At 42.4% G+C, this 23,159-nt stretch overlaps 1 protein-coding gene across 4 annotated transcripts in view; it reads left to right on the top strand.

The window, feature by feature from the left end:
• The first annotated feature begins 8,378 nt into the window (after window positions 1-8,378).
• ccdc88ab (coiled-coil domain containing 88Ab) overlaps window positions 8,379-23,159 on the top strand; it is a 105,472-nt gene continuing 90,691 nt past the window's right edge. For all 4 annotated transcript variants that reach the window (XM_084076749.1, XM_084076751.1, XM_084076748.1 and 1 more), the window contains exons 1-2: window positions 8,379-9,139; window positions 9,567-9,667. In XM_084076749.1, coding sequence (XP_083932875.1) covers window positions 9,074-9,139; window positions 9,567-9,667 — 167 coding nt within the window. In that variant the 5' untranslated portion in view covers window positions 8,379-9,073. The remainder of the gene's footprint in view (window positions 9,140-9,566; window positions 9,668-23,159) is intronic.

Genomic DNA, 23,159 nt, shown 5'->3' with positions numbered 1-23,159 from the left:
TTGCTCAGGGGATCAATTGAATCTTTGCCTTCAGGTCAAACTTTCTGTCTGATCCTGTGTGAGACATGACCTTTGACACAATCTAAATGTCTCAATAGAAGAGCAGAGAGACAATACAACTACCCCAATTGTATAAGTTCTATTGTATTAATAATACTACCTTACAGATTGAAAAAAAAGAGAAATTTCATTAAAAAAAGTTATACTTAGTGCTGCTTTAAGCTTGCTTGTCTGAAAGAGTATATTTTGTGTACATAAACTCTACAGCCTAATGCATTACAGCATTGCTATGTTATATGGATAATTGCTCAGATGCTATGCTTATTGCTTTAAAAACATGGTGTTACTATGGATCTTATTAATTTACAAAATTATATTAATTTGGTTGCACCAAACTTATAAAACATAGTTTAGACTACTAGTTATCTTCCTTGTCCATTACTACACAATCGTTTTTCCATTTTTCATCCCCCCATGCCGGAGGCACCATGGAGGATTCAAACAGCATTCTCCACAATGGTGGGCAGTAGCTTAATGCCTGTGCTACCCTGACATCCCAGTACATATAACCATTTTAACATATCTGAATTTACTTCAACTGGCTGTCATGGACATGACACTGTGGATCCAGGAACCACTACCTTATTTTAATACTATTCCCCCCCAAACAACAAAATGTCAACTGACTGACACTTAAGGTGGTTTATGTCTGCGTTTTAGTGGTGGGTTGAACAAAATGAGAATTCCCTGAAGGAAAGCGAATGACAAACACCCCCAAGTTTCAAGTTGAGGAATTGTTAAGAAACAACTAGTTTATCAGTGAGTCTGTCTTGGAGGTTTGACCATCTAACATAGCATCACACATCCAATCCCCCTAATATCATCTCCAAGTTTCTATAGATGTTGGATTTGTAATATCTAATCCTAACCACTAGGAGTCAGAATCAACTTATAAATATGCAGGCAATATAAAAATATATGTTAATATAAAGCCACATTAATCTTCAGACCACAAATCCAAAGATGTACACATTCATGCCAAATCATTTGTACATTCAATATATAATTATTTGGCCAGTACACCAATAGTGGGCCAACTGACCACAGTAAGTCAAGTCAATTTTATTTATGAAGCACATTTAAAGGTGTACTGTAGAGGAGAAATAGGCCTATGTAATGGAAAAAAAAACCTAGGCCTCATATCCATAGGCCTAGTCTTTACAAAGGATTATAGGGTCAGTGATATTTTGGAAAATTGGAACTGAAACAGTATTAAATTAAAGCTGATAAATGGGTACTTTCTCCTGATTGGCTGAAGATTGTCCACCTACCTGAAATTGTATTTTCTGTTAATTATAGAGCTGGAGAGACGCAGAGGCCCATGTTACAGAACAAACACTATAGCAATGATTACTATCACAATATAGTGCTTTAACCTTTTAACACAAAACTTTTTTGTTTTAACCAAAAAATATCGCTTACCCTGCCTTTAAAAATAACCAAAGTGCTACTCAGCAAAAAAAATTGCAACACACAAAAGCATCAAATTAAAACACACAAAAAACATTGAAAACAGAGCATACAAATCCAAAGAGGAAAACAAATACATAAATAAATAAAATAGCTGAGGTAAAAAAACGTGGGAGTTTAAAAAGTGCATTAAAAATGTCCAACCATTTCTCCATGAAGGCAGGAGGTTTTTTTTAAAGCCAGGGAGAACAGGTGCGTTTTAAGCTTTTATACAGTCTATGGTTTTAAGTCAGTGGAGCTGCTGCAGTTGTTATGGCAACAGGTCAGAGTCACCAGAATCTCAAATACTACCTGTATCACGCATAGCCTACTCTTTACTCACAACACAACACAGTCTACTTCTAGGGTTTCTACTTTTATGTTGCGATAGCTTTAGGTTACATTAAGAGCTCATTATAATCCAGTGTTGTACAATGTTGCATTGCTTTGTCTTCTAGGGAAAGACACCTTTGGGGACGATCTTATTAAACCCTGTGAGCGCTGTACAGATAAATCAATTATCAGTCAATGGGTTGACCTGTCCATTCTTAAACCCTCATCACTTACATTGATTCTGTGACCAAACCAGTTAAAGAGCCATACAGCCATCAATACCATTGTCTATTCACAGCTTCAGCCATATATATTATTGTACAGACATATTGTACAGTACATTTTTCTGTTTGTGGCTTTATTTTTAGATTGTGCATATAATAGTCATTGAAACGTTACCAAACGTTAAATAAAGAGCCTAAACTAAACTATTTGTTATGTTTTAAAGGTTTTGGAAGTTGAGATATGTTATACAACTGGAGGTGATATTTCATTGCGGTAGAACAGGTTTTGTCTATGTCTAAAACTCTAAAAGCATGCTTGAAGCAGGGAACAAAGGATGGAATATGTTACGCTGTGTGTACAGTGTAGTCTATCTATGCCATTACTAGGACGGCTTCCGTTTACTGTGTTTGTAAATAGACTAATGGCTGGGACAGACAAACAGACACAGGTTTCGTGAATTAATAGATTGATAGATTGTGGTTGGGTGCCTGTCCTCATGGCTCAGCCAGTTAGTGCACTGACCGTAGGCTCCTTGTGAGTTCCGAGGACCTGAGTTCTAAACCTACTCGAATCCAGCCATGTCTTGCATGTCTTCCCTCTTTCTGCCCTAGGTTTCTTGTCTGTCTACACTCTCTAAATAAAACATAAAATGCCAATAAAAGAATCTTAAAGGATAAATACATATATTTATGTTCTTCAATGGTTGACAGACACCTCACATTGCTCCCATCTCTCACTGAGGAGTCCATAATTGGATTTCTCCTGTGTCAAACCTGGATCGGCATAAGCTTGAGGGGACCGCCATTTAGACAGCTCACCATGACTTGAACTGGCAAAGCAAAGCCTTTGTCACCAATGTGGTAATTACTTTATGGTGTTTGGCCAGGTTCCAGGACACAGTTATGACACAAGGGGTTGGTAAGGTCGGTCGGGCAGTCTGCTGCCAAAATCCTCATTGATTCATACAACACTTAAACAACCTGAATGTGGATTTAACACAGCTGGCCTTTGTGTCTTGTTTGTTTATCAAGATGTGGATCACATTAAAGATTGGGGGAATGTGTTGAAAAATTACCCTAGTCAATAAACAGCAGGGTAAATGGTCAAGTAAATATAGTTAAGAACATGAACCCTAGCATCTGTATTCTGGGGGTGTACATTCGGCAAAAATAGCAGCTCCCAACCTCCCCCCTCACTCTCCCTTTACCTCCTTCTCCCTCCCTCATTTATTGAGCTCTGGTCTGATGTCTCCCTCATTCACTCCATCTCCTCTCTCTCTCTCTCTCTCTCTCTCTCTCTCTCTCTCTCTCTCTCTCTCTCTCTATCCCTCTCTCTACCGCTGAGCAAGCTCTGGTCTAACATCACACATAAAAAGGCAATTTGCACTGAGGCATGTGTCGTTGCTGTCCGGCAGAAACCAGCTAACTCCATTTTTCCGCTTTTGCATTTTTCCCCATAAATCAGTGCTACCCTTTACGTCTGTGTGTTGATAAAAACAATATTGAACCAATGAAAAGTATTAAACAGTGCTTCTGACAAAACCAGCTAACACCATTGGATCCTCAAACTTTCTGCTAAACCAGTGGAGTTAGCTGGTTTTGCTGACTCCAGGCTCCACCCCCTTTTGACCTCCAACCTCATTGAGAGCTTGGAGGTCCATTAGCTGTACTTATCAATGATGAACAAAACCTCCTAACTCCACTTTTTGTTTTGTTTTAGTCATTTCATGAAAAATGAACATTTTGGAGTTAACTGGTTGCTGCCGGACAGCAGAGATATAGACAATAGGCATATTTATCCAGACACACTCACAGACAGACAGACAGACAGACAGACAGACAGACAGAGACAAACCATGAATGGATCTTGAGTGCAATATTGGAATTTTGCCCTGAGGGCGCATGTGCCAGAAGAAAGGTCATTGGGTCACCAAGAGCAGTTGAGGCCATCTTCCAGAGAGCATGAATGCGCTCAGCCAGTTTCAATGGCAATCTACTCAGCAATTTGCTGTAGTTTTGAACCATATTAATCTAGAAATGTGTTCAGCTTTATCAATTTAGAAGTATTCAGTATACTGACAATGAGCTTAAAAGATTACTTACAGTAACTGAACTGGGGCAAATCACAAACACCATACATGAAAAAAGTATGAAACAGCGTGAAAATGACTTGAACATTATTCTGTTCTAGTTTATAGCGTGCCCCATTATTCTGCCCACCGCCTATTCAAAAACAGCATGTGTTCATGACTGAGTCAAATCAAGATGCTTGTGGTGACTTAAATACCAACAGAATAACTAAGAGGAAACAGCCGTCATACCCAAGAGACAAAAAGAGAGGGGTTATCTGGGAGAGAAGGTGGAAGAGGTAAAAGTAGTAATACCACCAAATACTCTCTACGTAAGTAAGTAAGTCTTACATTCAAAAGTATTGGCATAAAATGTACTTAAAGAACCAAAAGTAAAAGTACAAAAAAAATTAGAACATTGTTCACAATGCAGCGCGATACGACGTCACTTATACAGTACTAAACTGTATAAAATACTGTTTAAGAGGATAATGAATGTTTTGTAATAGTAATCTAAATCTACAAAGTAACTAACTAAAGCTGTCTAATAATTGTAGTGGAGTGAAAAGTACAATATTTCCCTCTGAGATGTAGTGGGGATGTATTATGAAGTATCCAAAAAATGACATACTCAAGTAAAAGTACCTCAGAATTGTATTGAAGTACAATACTTGAGTAAATGTACTTCATTCTTTCCACCACTGGCAATGTCATACGTCTTTTTCCAAAAGCATGTGATAAATTAATTATCACTGTGTTTACTCCCTTGTCCTGTGCTTCAGTAGAATCTATAATCTGATCAATGATCAAGAATTGATCAAAGATTGATCAGTTATCACTGATCAAGTAGGCTACCCTGTGAAAGACAATAGCCCTGGCTTTGTAGGGATGGTGGAGTTCTCCCTCTTAAACCAAAAGGGGTTGTTAGGAATTCCATTGGAATTCAAAGGTTGGTTTGGCTGCTTCGGTGGCTGATTGTGTGGCTGCATGCAAGCCTATATACTCTCTGAGTCACTGGGTGGAGGTTGGTGATGCTTTGTGACTAAACAGCGTGGAGGCATCATGAATAATGAACATTGACGAGGCATGAGTACTTTCCGTTCAATACAAGGTCAATGAATCCCACACCAACACAAACACACACACGCACACACGCACTCATGTCTCTCATTAACCCTACCTGTATCTCTCTCTCTCTTGCTCTCTCTCTCTCTCTCACACGCACGCACGCACGCACGCACGCACGCACGCACACACACACACACACACACACACACACACACACACACACACACACACACACACACACACACACATTAAGTTTCACAAAATGCTACCCATCTGAACTCCCCCACAGTAATTGAGTACAGATTCTTCTCACCAGCAATTATGTTTCAGCTGATGTGCATAAGCAAGCTACCACTCCTGGAGTCCTGAGAGGTATTAATTATCTGCCTGTGTTTAGTTAGACGGTTGAGCATTGAATGTGTGTGGCCTTGACAGTAACATCACACAGTAAAGTCCTCAGAAGAGAATACAAATGGAACCAAATGGACGTGTATGAACAGAATGGGGAATTTACTGTGTAAAAAAACAACTCTCTCTTTTATGTTATTATGGGAATACATTGATTATGGCATACAGGTAGTCTTTTACAAGTTGTGTTGAGATCATATATTATGTGTTAAAAAAAAGTGTAATGAGAGGCAGGATATCATATGAGGGCAACTTAACAAAGTCTTTCCATATGTGGTTTTGAAGACCTCCAATCTAGCCACCTCCACAGCCGGCAAACGAAGATGGATTTATAGCCCTTTAATTTCACATAATGCATCTCACTTTGGCACATTTAATGATAATTTCTTAAGCACTGTTTTGCTATATTTAGGTAGGAGGGTGCAGAGACAAACTGAGTATAGAACGGGAAAATGACACACAAGCACAGGCCTCTGGCCAGAATCGAACTGAGGACATTACAAATGCTATTATGTGGTCGATGCACTATGCTGTCTGCTACCGGTGTGGCAGACACCCGCATTTTGCAGTTAATTGTCAATAAGTCCTGTGTGTAGAAAGAACCGGAGAGGACTGTTCCTATAAGAACAGACACAGCCATGGAACCACTGGCTTTTCCAATGCCACCCCAGTACCCCACTACACCTATGGAACAGGGCTTTCAGAAAGTAGCACTCCACCACCACCCAGCTTACTAATACTATACATGCAGACATGCACACATCTGACAGGGAGTGATATTGTATAGCTAGTGACCACAGCCTCTGTCTAGCATCAGCAAAAAGTGACTGCTGAAATTCAATGGCAAATGAGTTGAGCTCTCGCATACTCTGCTTATCTCCAAGTGCTGCTGCGGGTGAATTATGCTTAGCGGAGGGTTTTTTAAGTATAATAATCCATTGATTTTCCCTGAGCAGCTTTGAGATGACCCATGTCCCCAATTCTCATTTCAGTGACTGTATTTTAATTAGGTATTTGGTTTCACTGACCTCTAACCCCAATTCATGAACAGTCATTAATCAGTGGTTGATTGTCTGTCTCTTTATCAGTGAATGACTTTGGCTTTGTACTTATAGGCTTCTGTTCCATTTTCTCATTCCGTAACATTAATGCATTTCTGCTGTGCTGATAAAGCAAACAGCTATAGAATTGTAATTATGGTTGCTCGTATGAATTGTCATACTGGTATATTGTTCAGATCCTATAAGTTCATCTTAAAATTGTATGATTTATTTTACAAATGCTCCTTCTATTATTATTAGCCCAATTGTTTTTGCTAAAAAGGCCTGAGATAAGTGTTTTGTAATGGTAAAAAAGGGGGTCTCAACTCAAACCAGTAATATGTCCTGTCCAAATCAATCATACGTATTTGATGCCTCTTCAAGATGCCTTCACAACGTTTTAGAACCTTAACCTCACATTATTAAGATGTGTTTCACTTCCATGACCAGGCACAAGTAATGGTCCATGCACAATTAGGCCTACACATTTGTTAGTTGATTGTAGATGAAGCTGTGAACTGTAGTGTTGTTGTTATTTTTTTCAATGTCACCAAATCATGCTAGAAAAGATCAGGTCAACCTCTGAGTGTCACTGATAGACCTCTGGAGAACTTCATATTTTATCCACCAGGTGTCAGTGCTGGCCGTTTGGTCTCCATTGCCGAAGCTGTGTTTTCTCTGGCCACACAATGGGCATGCTGTCCTAATGCTGTCCCACACTTAGCCCCTACGGAACCTCTCCCTCCGCTGTACGCTGTATAGCTCCGAGATGAGGTCCCTCGTTAGTTACTGCCGTCTGTTTTCGAAATGGTCGCACGTCGTCCACTTTACATGTTTCTTACCCCTTTCTGCACATCGTATCCAAAAAGTAAAGCATTTCCGCCACTCTCTCAGATGTTTGAAGTTTTAACGCGCCATAAAAGCTATCCAACGGGTTGAAGAAAGTATTTAATTTGCCTCGGTTTTCATCCAGTTGCATAATATTTTGCATTAGAAGATGCAATTCAACATTTGACCAGTAGGGTAACCAGTAATGTTATCTCTACGGGCGCAACTCTTGCGCAATGTCTTAAAAATCATGTAACCGGATGAAAACCGAGGCAAATTAAATACTTTCTTCAACCCGTTGGATAGCTTTTATGGCGCGTTAAAACTTAAAACATCTGAGAGAGTGGCGGAAATGCTTTACTTTTTGGATACGATGTGCAGAAAGGGGTAAGAAACATGTAAAGTGGAAGACGTGCGACCATTTCGAAAACAGACGGCAGTAACTAACGAGGAACCTCATCTCGGAGCTATACAGCGGAGGGAGAGGTTCCGTCGGAGCTATCCCACACTATTCCTGCTGCTTTAGCACATCATAATAATAAGCCAATATACAGTACATAGGCTAATACATATCACACATGTATTTATTTGTATAATAGCACTTTTCACAAAGTGTAGGCGTCGGCAGCATACAAACATAGACTGTCTATATATCAAATTGTAGGCATACAGCTGCTACTTGTCCAAATCCAAATGTATATGTGTCACACATTTTAATGATCTAAAAAAGAAAATGTCAAATGTGACCTTCGCCAGTAAATCGGAGAGAGAGAGAGAGAGAGAGAGAGAGAGAGAGAGAGAGAGAGAGAGAGAGAGAGAGAGAGAGAGAGAGAGGCGGTTCCACACGTCTATCGTTCTGCCCCCAGCCAGTCAGTCAGTCATCATCTGCAGTAGCCGTTGGTCTGTTGGAAAGGAGACAGTGGAGGAAATGGACAGCAGAATGAACACCATGAGGAATATCATCCAGCCGTTGGTCTTCATTGCCAGGAATTAAAACCATGGAGCTTTAATTCGAGCCTTAATATCTTCTTATCCATTTCTAAAAGGATATCTTCTTCTTTCATTGAATCTAGTCTGCGAGATTCTTCCAGGATGTTGCCTGGTGGATATCCTACTGTACCACAGTGGCTCAGTTTTTAGTTTAAAACGGCATTTGCGTGCAGGTCTCCTGTGGGCAACCTTGTAGGTAGGTCAACCTTATCCGTGTAGCCGCCGCAACGCTGAATTTGTAATATAGCCAATGGTGCTTTCTAGAAAAATGTGATTCCTAATTGTACCTTTGGCACTGGGATCAACGAGAAGATTGTGGATTTTGGCATCGGGATCAAACCAGAAGACTGTGGATTACAGCGTGTCGTGTCCCTCCCTACATTTGGAAGAAACAAAGCGGAGGTCTGTCAGTGATTATTAGCTTGTCCTGGTCTTGTCAAAATGAGTGTGTGTTTAATTGAATCAAACACATGAGTGGATTGTAACCCGACGCCGTGCTGGAGGAAGGAGGGGGACACAGTCACACTACGGAGGAAAAAACACAAATCTGTGAGGAATTCTTTCCCCCCATCTGTAATTTGTAGAAGAGACTCTGCACTGGAGAATGATGGAAACCGAGGTGTTTACCCCTCTGCTGGAGCAGTTTATGCTCACGCCCCTGGTCTCATGGGTAAGAGCCCCTAATTAACCCTTCCAATGTGTCTCTAAGCCCACTCATTAATGACAGTGCCCCTGAATAATATATATATATTTCAGTGGTTCTCAACCTGTGGTTCGGGACTCCCAGGAGGGATTTTTTTGGGGGGGCGGTCCCCAGATGACAGTGAAGTGACAATTTAATAAAAAAAAAAGGAAAAAATAAAGAAAAGAAAAGGACCATTACTGCATCAAAAGTAAACTATACTATAAAAACTGGTCAAACATTGGCCAAATAGTCAAATATTATAAGAAAGAGGCAAAAATTGTGAAAATAGTTATGAGCTTGTAGATATTTGTACAATATTTATCTGTGGAACCGAGTCAAACTGGTTGAGAACCACTGCTCTATAAAGAGTACCAGGCTGATACATTTTGCATTGTCCTTTTTTTATTTACAGGCCAAGACAGTCGGGCAGGTGACCGTAAATGATGGCACCTATCTATCAGAATATATTGAACTAGTGGATGGGATTTACCTGAACGAGATGATGCTTGAGATGTAAGTGTTTAAGAATTCCATTTATTTGTCTACTATGTATATTGTAGGCTATGTATGCATGTACCTAGTAGTATGTCATCTTTTGGGGCGTACTGTCTATACATACCTGAAACAATGGACCTCATGTTGGGGTCAGTGGTCAGGTCACACGGTCAGAAATCTGCAGGACACACTTTCACACACTTATTGTTTGAAACCACTGGAGCTAGGAGGACTCTTCAACACAGCCTGGCCCCAGGGGCTGCAGAGTCCCACCTACTGTCTGTCATGCTTAGAAATGATGTCAGAACTCCACCCCTCAACCTCAGTATTACAAGAAATGGGCTTTAATCCATCAAGAGTCAAGACCTGAGGCCGATTCTACAAATGTCTCCTAAATCCTAACAGGGTTATTTTTCTGTATCAGTGGTTCTCAAAACTTTTTCATGTCATGGACCACCCAAAATGATATGTGTTTTGTTCCAGGGACCCCCAGAAGCAAAGATTTGAGTTACACATACACATTTCAGATCGCTTCTACAAGCTCATAGTGCCGCGCTATGAGCTTGCATATCTGCTATTTTTGAATAGCCAAAGAAATCTTAAATGACACCGATGCTTTCCCGGTCTTAATGGAATAAGATGATTAGCTTTGGAATATATTTGACATTTTTGAGTGCAATGGCTTGTTGCTTTAGGAACCTCTATCCATATATAGGCTGCTACTGTATGTGCTGCTACTGCTAATACATGTTAGTTTACAGTCTAATGCGTCTGGAGCTCTGCACTGCAGCCATTTGCGGCAGGCAGCTCATCAGCTTCCAGTTGATTGCATGGAGCAGTGTCGTTGTTGTCGTCATGCCCCCCCCTCCCCAGCCAGCTGGAATGTCACAATGTCAAGTGTCATCTGCAGCAGACTGATGGACTCCCTGCCACTGGAAGAGGCAGTTGCAGTCTTTTTGATTTTCAAAGAGAGAGAGGCTGACAGACATGTTTTTATATGGCTTTAGATGATATCATTCTGGCTCTCCAGTGTGTGACTGACACTTACGTGTAGAATGGTGGACAGTTTTCCGTTCCTTTGTCTGGCTGCCGTTTGTCACAAGCACAACTCTGCTCACATTTCCCCCATATCAGCACTACTGCTAAGGTTTATGTTGGCAGTAAGCTCTCTGTTCCATGGCAAGATAGCCCAATCAAGCCCTCTTCTCCCATTTGAATTCATTTTATCCGTCTCAAATCTCATAAATTGTCTGTTTTCATAAGGCATAGGGTTGAATTCAGGCCACAATTGAATAGATGTGTTGAGCTATTAGCTTTATCTCCATGTTGAATCTAAACAAGTATGACAGTGTTGGCAGTCGGTCACTCTTTGGTACCGCAGTGCTCTCGGGAGTCTATTGTCCTGGAAAATGTTTCTGAACCAATTGGGACAGGATAGAAAAATTGGATCATGAGAGGATCTGTCAGGATCAGAGAAAATAGCAACTTAGTTAGGATATTGCGTTGTTTACTACAGTGTCTGACTTGACGATCAATGTAAAATTGGGGTCCCGGTTGAAGCTGTTTGAGAAGTATTGACCATATCACACCCGGCGGCCAGGGTAGGATTTCCCACACCAGAGTATGACATAAGACCAAAATGGATTCCATGTGTGTGTTCCATGTGGTCAATTGCTCTACTATCCATTGGTCATGATGACACGCTTTGGGTAAAGCTGTAAAGTAGTGTGGTATGAAGTGTTGATTGTACTGTGGATGTAATCATTTCTATGCATGTTTCTCCTGTCCTGCTCTCTTCTACTCTACCTTGTGTGGTCTGTTCTACCCAGTGGTAGGCCTGTCATAATTATCACATAATCGTCTATTCGCAATTATTTGAGATAAATCGCAATTCATTTTGCATAATCGTTATAATCGTTTCCATGTTGAAAAAAATGAATACAAATTCACACATTTGGAAATATAAAAAAAAGCAGAAATAGCAGATCTACAAGCTTACAAACGCCGTGACGCGTTGTAAACTTGTAGATCAGCTATTTCTGCAATGTATAAAATGATTAAATATGTCAATACTTTCTTTGTATATTTAAGTTATTTGTCATAGCTGCCCTCTGCAGGCCCGGACGGTTGGCGTAACCGTCTGGGCACCTAGGCCTGACAGCGTGTCGCGAGTTTGACTCCCGATCCCGACGACCTTTGCTGCGTGTCACCCCCCCCCGATCTCTCTCCCCATTTCCTGTCAGTCTACTGTTCCTATCGATAAAAAGCAGAAAAATCCCCCAAAAATATCTAAAAAAATATATACATATACCGTATCTGCCCTGTGCTATTTGTGATTATGAAGCCTAAAAACCAACCAATCGTTAATCGCAATTATTTGTGTGACAATTAATCGTCAACTTAAACCCAGGGGGACAGGGATTGGCAGGTGACTGCACCTCCTGCCCAACAATATCTTTTGCAAATCATCTTCAGTTGTGGAGACACCACCCTCATCTCCCCTGACTTTCCTCAAACCCCCACTGACGAGTGTTCCTGCTTACATCTGTCTGTGATGCTTTTTTTTTTTTTTAAACAATATTTTTATTGGCATTTTCAATTATATAATGCTTACTGAGTGCCGTAGATGCTATTTCGTCGCTTTCGGGCAGAAACCTTGTATCTCCATATTTCAACTTTTTATGCATTTCTTTTAGTAAATGAATACCCTACTTCGTAGGGTATCCAGTTTTGGACATACAAGGTTTCCAGTTTCCACCCGTCAACGACGATATAGTAGTCTCATTAGATGCAACAAGTATCTATCCAATCGAAAACCCATTCAGTAAAACAAAAAATTATAATAAAAGATATGTCATAGAAAAATGTCAGAGCTAACATGGTCAACAAGCACTTGGAAATGGAAGACTGTAGACATTTGTCAAATGTTGAAATTAATATTACTAGACCATACCCGGTCGGCGCAGCGCATCCGTGGGGGGATATGCGCACATGATCTGGCAACCCGGGAGGCAGTTCGTCCCATAGCTGGGCAGCCCCGTAACCATGGCGACAGTGTTTGACACAAAAACGCTAATAAGAAGCTAAGATTTGATGAAATTGAAAAACGGGCTTCACAGTTGCGTTCAGATGGTAATGGTCAATGGCTGTGTGCAAAATCAGAGCAATTGGTCCAGCCAGTGAGGAGAACCGGGTATCTTCACTCACATACTCACCACCACTACAGAGGTTACTAGAATTATAGTATGACTAGACCATACCCGGTCGACGCATCCGTGGGGGGATATGCGCACATGATCTGGCAACCCGGGAGGCGACATTGTTTGACACATAAACGCTAATAAGAAGCTGAGATTTGATGAAATTGAAAAACGGGCTTCACAGTTAAGTTCAGATGGTAATGGTCAATGGCTGTGTGCAAAATCAGAGCAATTGGTCCAGCCACTGAGGAGAACCGGGTAGCTTCACTCACGCACCACTACAGAGGTTACTAGAATTATAGTAGGATTATAGTAGGACTAGAGTTTCGGGGGGCTACGCCCCCCTCAACCCCAGCCGCGCACGGGGCCCAGCGTGGCCGTGTGTATATTGGGGGACCCAAATCGCCGGAGTGAAACTGTGGAAAAGTTTTTTTGAAAAAGGAAAAAATTTGAAGAAATAATATTTGTTATGTTTCAGGGGGTCCACAGGGGGTCCGCGGACCCCCTGATGGTCCACTGACCCCCCTGTGGAGTGTTGGGACGCGCGGGGACACCCCTGGAACATTGCGGACCATTTGGGTGTTTTTTTTTATTTCATGAAGGTGGTTGCTTGTTTCTGGCGCAGGCTGTGCAAACCTGGCAACCCAGCGCATGCTGCCGCACGTTTAAGTGGCGTAGCGTCATGAGGGTCAGTGGGGCCGTGGCTCGGTCAGTGAAGACCCTGTAGTGCGGATGATATGTGGCATAGAGGGGCAGATTGTAAATCCACAGAGGAAACATCCGTGGGCTACCATTGGTTCAGCGATGTGTGCGGTCGCCCTGCGGCCCCTCCTCCTCCACCAATGTGCAGTATTGAGAGCCCTGACGTCACAACAATTGGAGCGATGGGCACTGCACTGTGGTTGGTTAGGGTACACCTAGGGCCCAGGTAGAACCCAGTTAAAGCCTGCATGGGCAAACCCAGTTAGGACCCGCCTTGGTCCCACATAAACATGGCTAGTTGGGGCCCACGTAAGGGCCAGGTAGAAGCTACTTATAGCCTGCATGGGCATCGCAGTTGGGACTGAAGTGGATGCCGCTGACATTGCTGACATGGGGTCCATATGGTTTAGCCCACCTTGAAACCATATGGGAACTACGCTGGCATGCTGGCTGTAATGCAAACGCTGCATCATACCTGCAGTGTGTAGTTTGATGTTGTGTGTGTAGCAGATATACCTGCAGTGTGTAGATCAATGTCCATAGGAAAGTCAATGCCCAGCAGTGTTTTTTTTCCCCAGCAGAGTTTCTAGTGTCTCTGTGTCTCTCTGGAAGAGGTTGCACATGAACTCTGCAGCCGCACCGAGGCGCTCCAACACAAACACTCTGACATTAAGCTGCTTCACACAACAAACATCAGCACCACGCTGCTGTTTGTCCAAAAGACACAATATCTCCTCTCCCACCGACGTCATGTGTTCATTTATCGACAGCCGTACAGACTCCTTTTGACACATTTTACGTCGTTTATCCAGCTCTCACTGACTCTCCACATCGGGCTGTTATTTTGCTGCGATCAAGTCAACGATGTGAGAGATTAGCTATCACAGACGGACGGACAGGGGGTGAAACATAGTCTTGCGCCATGCCTTTCGGCCTGGCGGAGACAATAAAAAACCGAAAGTAAAGGAAATGGCCATTTCTGCAACAGAAGTAGTCAATAAAGTATGCTATGAAAACATCGGCCACATTGGCAAAGAATGTAAGAAAGAGGCAATCATGTAGAAAATAGCCGATCTCCAAGCTTACAAAGCCTCTCAACGTGAGGCGTTTCGAGCTTGTAGATCGGCTATTTTCACAATATTTACTTGTGGAACGGAGTCAAACAGAATGGGGGGGTCCCAGATCAAGTACGTGTATTTGGGGGGGGGGGCGGCGTGAAAGGGTTGATAAACACTGCTCTAATCGGAGCGAAATTATCTGAAATTACTACATGACCATAATGCAGGCTAACATGCGTTGCACGGGGCGGTCCTGCCATTACGTTAGTTACTGTAGTTGCTGTGGAGCGACATAGTTCTCCAGAAGAGACACACAAACATACACCATCTACAATGGACGAACTGAGCAGCAATATAGACATTCACCACACGAACGTGCATTGTTGACAAAGTGATTGCACAGCCGCTGCAGGCATGACAACCAGGTTAGCGTTAGCGACATGGCAGCTATCACAGCGCCCTGTCCGTCGTGCTGCAACTGCCTGTGATGGCTACAGCAGTAACAGCAAGCTGTATGCGATGCCATTGTCTGGAGACTGCTGTTAGCGTGACACGACCAATGAGAGTGAGCGCTGTAGTTGTTGCTAAGATACGGTGGCGTCTCTGCCCCATAGCTTGTAGATCTCTCACACATGATTGGCGTAGGCTGCGTTGCCAGGTCTGACTTTGTGTCTAAGCAATGGTCGGCTTATTTTTGCGCGCCTTTGGGCTCGTTTGCATTGTGCGCACGGCAGCGCTTGTTTAGCGTACGTCAGCGCGACGTGGCAACGGACGTGGCAACGTGAAAGGTGATTGGCTGGTGAAAAGAAACACCCGACGTTACACCAGAAATGGTGCCTGGAGAAAATGGTGACCAAAAAAAAAGTTTGGAAAAAAAGGAAAAAAAACCCGCAGCGGCTGCGTGCTGTTGTGGTGATGAGGTCGTGCGCACGGTAAAGGGTACGAAGCTGGCTCCCCTTCCGTTTTGTCCGACATTTGGTGAGTAGAATTAATTATGTTGCGCGGTGGAAAAGCTGTAGTGAGCAGTGAGATGTCCCCTACGCGAGGTGTAAATTCAGCGCGGCCGGCGTGGCGAGTCAGTTGGCGAGATGTGGTCTGGCGGTGCGTTGTTTAGTCGATAACAGAGCTGTGGGGTGTGGACACCGAGGGTGCGGAAGTTGGTCGCCATTTATATAGTTAGATAGTAGGATAGTAGGATAGTAGGATAGTAGGATTATAGTAGGATGTTTAGAAAAGGACAAATCTCTGTTTTTTTCTTTGTTTCTTTTAACAGCCATAATATTGTCGGCTGGCCTACAGTGCTGAGGATTTTGTTTCGACAAACTAGTGTGTAGTTTGAAACTGTGGGTCTGCAGATTACTGAGATGAAACTGAACAAGATTAACACTTAGTATAGCTTTGATTATGCACTGCACTTTGAATTTTTCCAATTTAACTGTTTGGAAAATGTATTTCAATCTTAGGCTTTTAGAGAAAAACATTTTGTATGGAAGAAGGCATGTTTTGTGATCCACTCATATACCTCATGAGATTACATGACAAGTGTGTGAACCCTGACTAGTGCAGGTTCAAGGAGCAAGTTCTAATCATCATGTTGGACAAAACTAGTTAAATAGAACCCAACCTGAAGCATAAACATGAAGTCATGAAGTTAAGTTGAACCATACATAGCCACACGCGCGCACACACACACACACACACACACACACACACACACACACACACACACACACACACACACATACACACAGCTGTTCATTTCAAAACTCCCATTCAATGGGAGCTCTGTCTTTATCTTAAAAAACACTGTAAACAAATTTGTGTGAGAACCTTCCTCTGTGGTCAAAAGCTGTTGTGGGTGGACTGATGCTAAGAGAACAGCCAACGTAGAGCCCAACTGAACTGTGCCTAGTTTATTTGTCGCCTGGCAGGATGTTAGGGATTGCCAATCACTCTCAGCTGTGTGTGTGTGTGTGTGTGTGTGTGTGTGTGTGAATGAGAGAGATCGGTATATGCAGGGTTTGTGTGTCAATGCGGCTGTGTGCTTGCGTGCCTTGAATGCGGGGTTTGGGGGTTTCGGTGTGTGTATGTGTGTATTTTGGGCAGCTGTTGGCAGTCATCTTGCCCTGCCAGACTCTTAAACAGAAGGCTTATTGTCAGCTGTTTTTTTTGGTGAGACTGTTCTTTGTCTGCCTTTCCCTGCTTTTACCAAGGTGACATGGTCACCCACCTCTGACTTATTGAACTAAAATGGAATAATATTCACTACGTACTCATTGTTCATTTGGTTAACATTGCTATTAGCTATATAGCTTTATCGGTATGAATTGGAATTCAATCAGAACCATAAACTCTTCATTGCATTGTATGACGTTCATGCAGTGAATTTTGGTACTGCGACAACCCACACTTAACACACTTAAAAACAGACACAAGACTATGGTAAAGGTTGAGGTTCATGGAAAGGCAGGACTGCAGATGAAATTTAGCTATGAGATAACTTGGTACCTTACATCAAATGGTAACACATTAAATTAAATGATATCAGTGCAACCATTACATTACCGAAGCATATGTAAACAACAGTCAAAGCTCACAAGCACAACTTAATATCACAAAGTATTTTCAAATATATTATGTACTAACCATGTAGGAAACTGATGAGTGCCAGGGTCTTCTACAGTAGTATTAAAGTTGGGGATGGTTAGCATATACAGTATTTCTGCCTACCAAAAGGAATTGGTTGTAAATAATTTTATTTTATTCACCATGTGCCAAGTGCAGACTTTCAGGCTGCTTGTGTGTTGATTTAGTTTAGTTTGGGTTAGTTGAGCATTTGGTTGGGATAATCATGTTGCCAGTTGATATGCTTAAGCTAATAAAAAGGGTCTCCATGTTAGAATGTTAGAAAGAAGCATGCTGTGATTGTACACCTACATCAAGACATAAGTGAATGCAGCAGCTTTGAAATAACTCTCTCCAGCTCTGTGTCATTAAAAACAGCTTAGAAACTTGAGGCCATGTTTTAAATCTCCACTTTGAGGAGCTGAACTGTAATTGCACCCATTCCAACTCACTCATTCCAACACATGCATGATGTGCATGCATAAAAGAACAGGGAAAACTGTTGCGCCCTTTATGTCCTTTGGTCAAGTTTGACTGCAGGTGCGGTGGTCTCAAAAACATAAAGGTAAACTGGCAGAAGGAGACTCGCTCACTGCATAAAAGTTAAGGAAAACTCCTTAGACAGACTTTAAGAAAATCATTTTTCTTTATTTTATAATGCTCATCTTGTGCTCTGTGCTCAAAGTGAATTAAAAAGCAAACGTTTCAGTCCTCCTACGACCTTTGTCAGATAGCACTGCCAGTTTACCTTGATGTGCATGCATGCAACACATTAGTTTTCAAACCACATTCTCGTATCTCGTTGGATTGTGTCTGTTGGTGTGGTAGTTGGCACTGATCTCCCTCAGATCGATATTGTCTTCTCTTCTAAAGAAAATGAAGGTGCCAACTGCACTTAATTCCTCACCACTCTTGAAAAAGGGTTTTCTATTAACACCATTTATTAGCAATAATGTCTGTGGCTAAGACATGGGCTTTTATTCCTGAGAGGGAAGAAGATGTGTACACACACACACTCACACACTCACATTCACACTCACTTTCGTTCATTGACTATCAGGGGATGTGTTGTGGGCCATGTGTTGTAGGGTTGTGCCCTTTTGTATGAAGAAGCGGATGGTTTCAGCTGCTGTTGCAGCATAAATGTCTCTCTCTGGCTCTATCGGAGCCACTGACAGACCTGAGACAGACAGACTTGGCAGCAGTTGTCAGAGAAACAGCAGGGAACAGGGAGACTCCAGGATTATCTAACGGTTTGCTGTGACCCAGATGGCACTATACTCCCCCCCATGACAGACCCTAACCTAGCCAATTAGGTTGCCTCCCCAACACTGTCAAGGCAATTGGTTTCCCCGACCAGCACGAGGGATCCAATTAAGTTTCTGTATGAGCGAAAAGTGTCTAGCTAATTCTCCGCTCTTCTGTCAAAGTCCCCCGACCTTTGTGTACTGTCACTCAGAACCACCAGCACAACTCTAGATGGAAAAGCCATTTATAAAAGAGCAATTCATCAGAGATGAATTGCTCCTGGGTAGTGGTTGTCTGTAATTGTTTATCAAAAAGAGGTTAATTAATAAGTATTTTAATCAATCATCAATCACATGCAATCATCACATCTAAAAAAAGCCCTGCACATTGTAATTGTCTGTCTATGAGATTGGGCTTGAAGCGCAACTGCCTACTGTATGAATGCCCTCCATAACGCAGGGCTCCTTCAGAACTGGAAACATGCTTATGTAGAAGAAAGCTTTTGTTACAAAGGTCTGTTTTGTTGATTGTCCCATGGTTGAGCCTTTGCTTTAGTTTTTACAATGGAAACTGCCAAATAAAATGCATTATTTATTACATCTGTGCAACAGCATGGGTTGCAGATTCACACTAATATATATAGGTGAAGCAATTTAAACAAATCCAACTAAGCCAACAGATTTATTGTTCAGCATAAGCTGTTGTTAAAAGCATATTCCTATTGTTCAGCTTGTCTTCAGAAAGACACATATCAGTGTCAAGGTTGAAAGTTTTGTTGTTCTCATAGATGTTAATGGACAGGGAAAAAATGGCACATTTTACAATGTGCAAAATATTTTCAAATATTTCGAAAACATTTGTGAAAATATTTATACTATATACATAATTATATAATTTCATATAAGCCCTACCATGTTCACAGCCACTGCCGCATACATTGCTGGGGGACCGAATGACACTTAGGCTTATTGCTATGGATACCATATAACCATCACACCTTCGTACAAATAACAAACATACCATAGATTTATTTTCAGAGATTAAGAGATTTGATGCAGATGGAGAAAAATGAAGCGACCAAGTATAGACCCCTGGGGCCCCCTTGTCAACAAAGTACATAGGGTTTAAGTGGTTAAAGGATAATTTCTGATCCTCATCCTATCATTTGGTCACCTGTTTACAGGCTACATTTTGCTGATGTAAAACATAAGGTAAAACTTGAATGTCCCCGAGGGGCAATTTTCTTTGCAGACAGTAGATAAACACAATACATACCCTACAATACATCATACACAAACACAATACAAGATCCTTATCTCCCACACTGTCACAATGAATCATGGGAGACACGATGACCTCCAGGGTTATAGTTTCTTTAAAAAAGCAATAGCAGAGGGAACAAAGACAATCTGTATCTGTTAGTGCTACCTTGGGGAGACTAAACCTCTGCCCTGATGGAAGTATCTGGAACTCAACGTGTAAAGGATGTTGAAGATCCAAAACAATGGTCTCTGTGCCATTGAGATGACCCTCACTTCATACATGTGCTGAAGGTTCTTAATGGTAGCACCAGTAGTCTTACAACACAGCTTAACCATTGTTTTCATCAGTTTGTTCTGTTCTTGTGATGTGGCTCCTAGGGGGCCGCACAGTCTAGAAGAGTCTGTGAGTCTGTTTGTGATTCCGGGGCTAATCTTGCAAACCACACTGATCAGCGCCAACTTTTTGTGCAATTTTCCAGTAGGCCAAGGAAGTGCCTCACAATTCTTACGGTGTGGCTCTGCAAGAGGCTAGCTGTCTATGACGGGGTTCTGTTTGTCTTTGTGTGACTGTCCGGAGCTTCACATATGTTTTATACTTTTTGAAATTTGAACATTCATTTTATAATGGAAGTCAATGGGGCTGTGATCGCGTTGAAATCTTACCCAAATAGTGGGGCGGCGTGGCACAAGAAATCCGCCTAATCGTTCAATTTTACGATTAAAGCGCCAAATTTGGCAGAAGTGTTCATTGATATATTGGGAACAAAACTGGATATTGGGACATCACAAATTCTCACCCTGGTGGGCGTGGCAGCCATTTTTCAAAATGGCCACCAGCAGTTGATCAAATCTTCCTAGTTGTTGTCCTAGTAGGCTGAAATGTTGCTCAAGTATGTGAATATGAAGGTGTGTGGGTGTGCTCATGCTAATTGCCTAATAGGGGGCGTTTCAATGGGAGTGGCCTAGTTAACAGCAATATTTTGGGAGAATTGTTCAAATGGTGATACAATCGAGACATTTGGTACAAATCATATTCGGAGATCACACTTCGATTTAGGACACCGGGCCAGTCATAAATCAACGATGGCAGCCATTTTTTTCAAGATGGCTGCCAAAATGTGACTGTTTTTGCATTTCTGCATAATTCTGACTATAATTCTTTGAGGTAAATTACCAAATCACCAAAAAGCACTCCCATAGTATGTTTTGAACATTTTCAAATAGGAGTTACCATTTACGGTGAAGGTGCCAACTCAGCATATCGAGTAGCATGGCTTGAGTCCTGTGGTAGGTACTGGGAGCTGATGTTAGGTGTGAAGATGAAGAAAGAACAATGCTCTGTGGAGCTCAGGGAGGAGATAAGAAAGGCAGCCAGAGAGATGAAGAAAGTAGGGAGGAGTACAAAGAGATAAGGGGTAAGGCGGAGAGAACAGTGGTGAGGGTTAAGGAAAAGAGTATGAGAAGTTGTATGAAAGGTTGGACACCAAGGAGGGAGAAAAGGACCTGCACCGATTGTTTAGACAGGTACTGAGATGGGAAGGATGAGCAAGAGGTTAAGGTGATGAAGGATGGCTGGAAATGTTCTATTAACCAAAGACAGTGTGTTGAGAAAATGGAAGGAGTACTTTGAGGGAACGGATGGAGGACAGTGTCGGTGTTATTCTATGCATAGTGGCTCATAGGAATAGACTATGTGACAACCAGGAATAGTTTGGTGACCACTGGAGAGACGGTTGACAGCCTGAATGTAGACAGCATCCGGGAGCAATATGGGTTAGCGCCCTAGCCTGTGTCTTCCGTGAGGAGGAAGCCCAACAAATCCACGGTGAGGCCTTTAAGGAGGGCTATTCAAGCAAGCTGCAAGTGGAGCCTGTAGTACCACCACGGCCCAAGAAACCATCACGCCAGAATTAAATGTTTAGAACAGGGGAGTCTGGTGCAACGCTCAGGTCCTGGACCTGGTGAGACGAAGGAGGAGCCCGGCCAGGAGGCCATCCACAGAGCCTAGTCCCTCCACATGCCATATCCTCCGCTCTCCCCCAGTCCTGGTAGAGTAGCCCCAGATAAGCAGCCTGAGAGGCCCTGTCTTGCCCTAAGAGGACTGACCGTGGGTAGCTACTGGGATGTAAGTCGGGCGCTTGACAAACCCCAGCCCGGGTCACCTCGGCGAGGGTGTATGTTGCGTACCCACCACCCATGTTGAGACCCGAAACACTGATCAACCCCAGGCTACAACACTGATATGTCCCAGGTGCATCCATGTGATGTTTTTCTGTATGCAGGGTGAGTTATTTGTAACAGAAGGATACCAGTGAGAGGGAAGATGTATAGGACGGTAGGGGGACCAGCCATGAGGCTGTACGGCTTGGAAACGGTGGCACTGACGAAAGGCCAAATGCCAAAGCGGTGGTTTAAGGATGCGGTGAGAGACGACATGCGGGTGGCTGGAGTCACAGAGGAAGACACAGAACTAGATGGGAAAACATTTATACATGTTCAGAAGTCATGAGATTTTGTCGTTGAGTTTGACTGTGAGCACAGTTGTATGGCGTGTTTTTGAAATGTTTTAATTTAGATGGTTAGAAATGGTAACTCCTGTTTTAAAATGTTCAAAAACATACTATGGGAGTGCTATTTGGTGATTGACCTCAAATAATTAAAAGATATGCAGAAATGCAAAAACAGTGTTGGCGGCCATCTTGAAAAAAAATGGCTGCCATCTTTGATTTAGGAGTGGCCCGGTTTTCTAAATCGAAGCGTGATCTCCAAAGATGATTTGTACCAAATTTCCAACTTGTATCACTATTTGAACAATTCTCCCAAAATATTGCTGCTAACTAGGCCACTCCCATTGCAACGCCCCCTTTTAGGTGATTAGCATGAACACACCCACACACCTTCATACTCACATACATCACGCAACATGTTAGCTTACTAGGACAAAAATTAGGAGGATTTGATCAACCGCTGGTGGCCATTTTGAAAAATGGCGGCCACGCCCACCAGGGTGAGAATTTGTGATGTCCCAATATCCAGTTTTGTTCAACATATATCTATCAACAGAGCCGCCAAATGTGGTGCTTTCATCATAAAATGAACGATTGTTTTGGTGCCCCATAGGCCACTCCCACTGCCACACCCCCTTTTTGGAAGATGGTATGAACAGTTACTCAGCTGTTCATGACCAACCTTTCCACAACATTTTGTGAAAATCTGTACATCTATATCAAAGTTATGCAATTTCTTTGATCGGCCACTCCCATTGCCACACCCCCTTTTAACCAATTGACACGAACACGCACACACAGCTTCACAAACATATACTTGACCTTCATGCAACATTTCAGCTTCCTAAGGCAAAATCTGTAGCTGCTAGAGGGTGATTTAGGAAGGTTTGGTGGCCATTTTGAAAAAT

This window comes from Gymnoscopelus microlampas, assembly GCF_963454915.1.
Source record: "Gymnoscopelus microlampas genome assembly, chromosome: 13".
NCBI classification, from domain to species: domain Eukaryota; kingdom Metazoa; phylum Chordata; class Actinopteri; order Myctophiformes; family Myctophidae; genus Gymnoscopelus; species Gymnoscopelus microlampas.
This window is presented reverse-complemented; position numbering and strand designations above follow the sequence as displayed.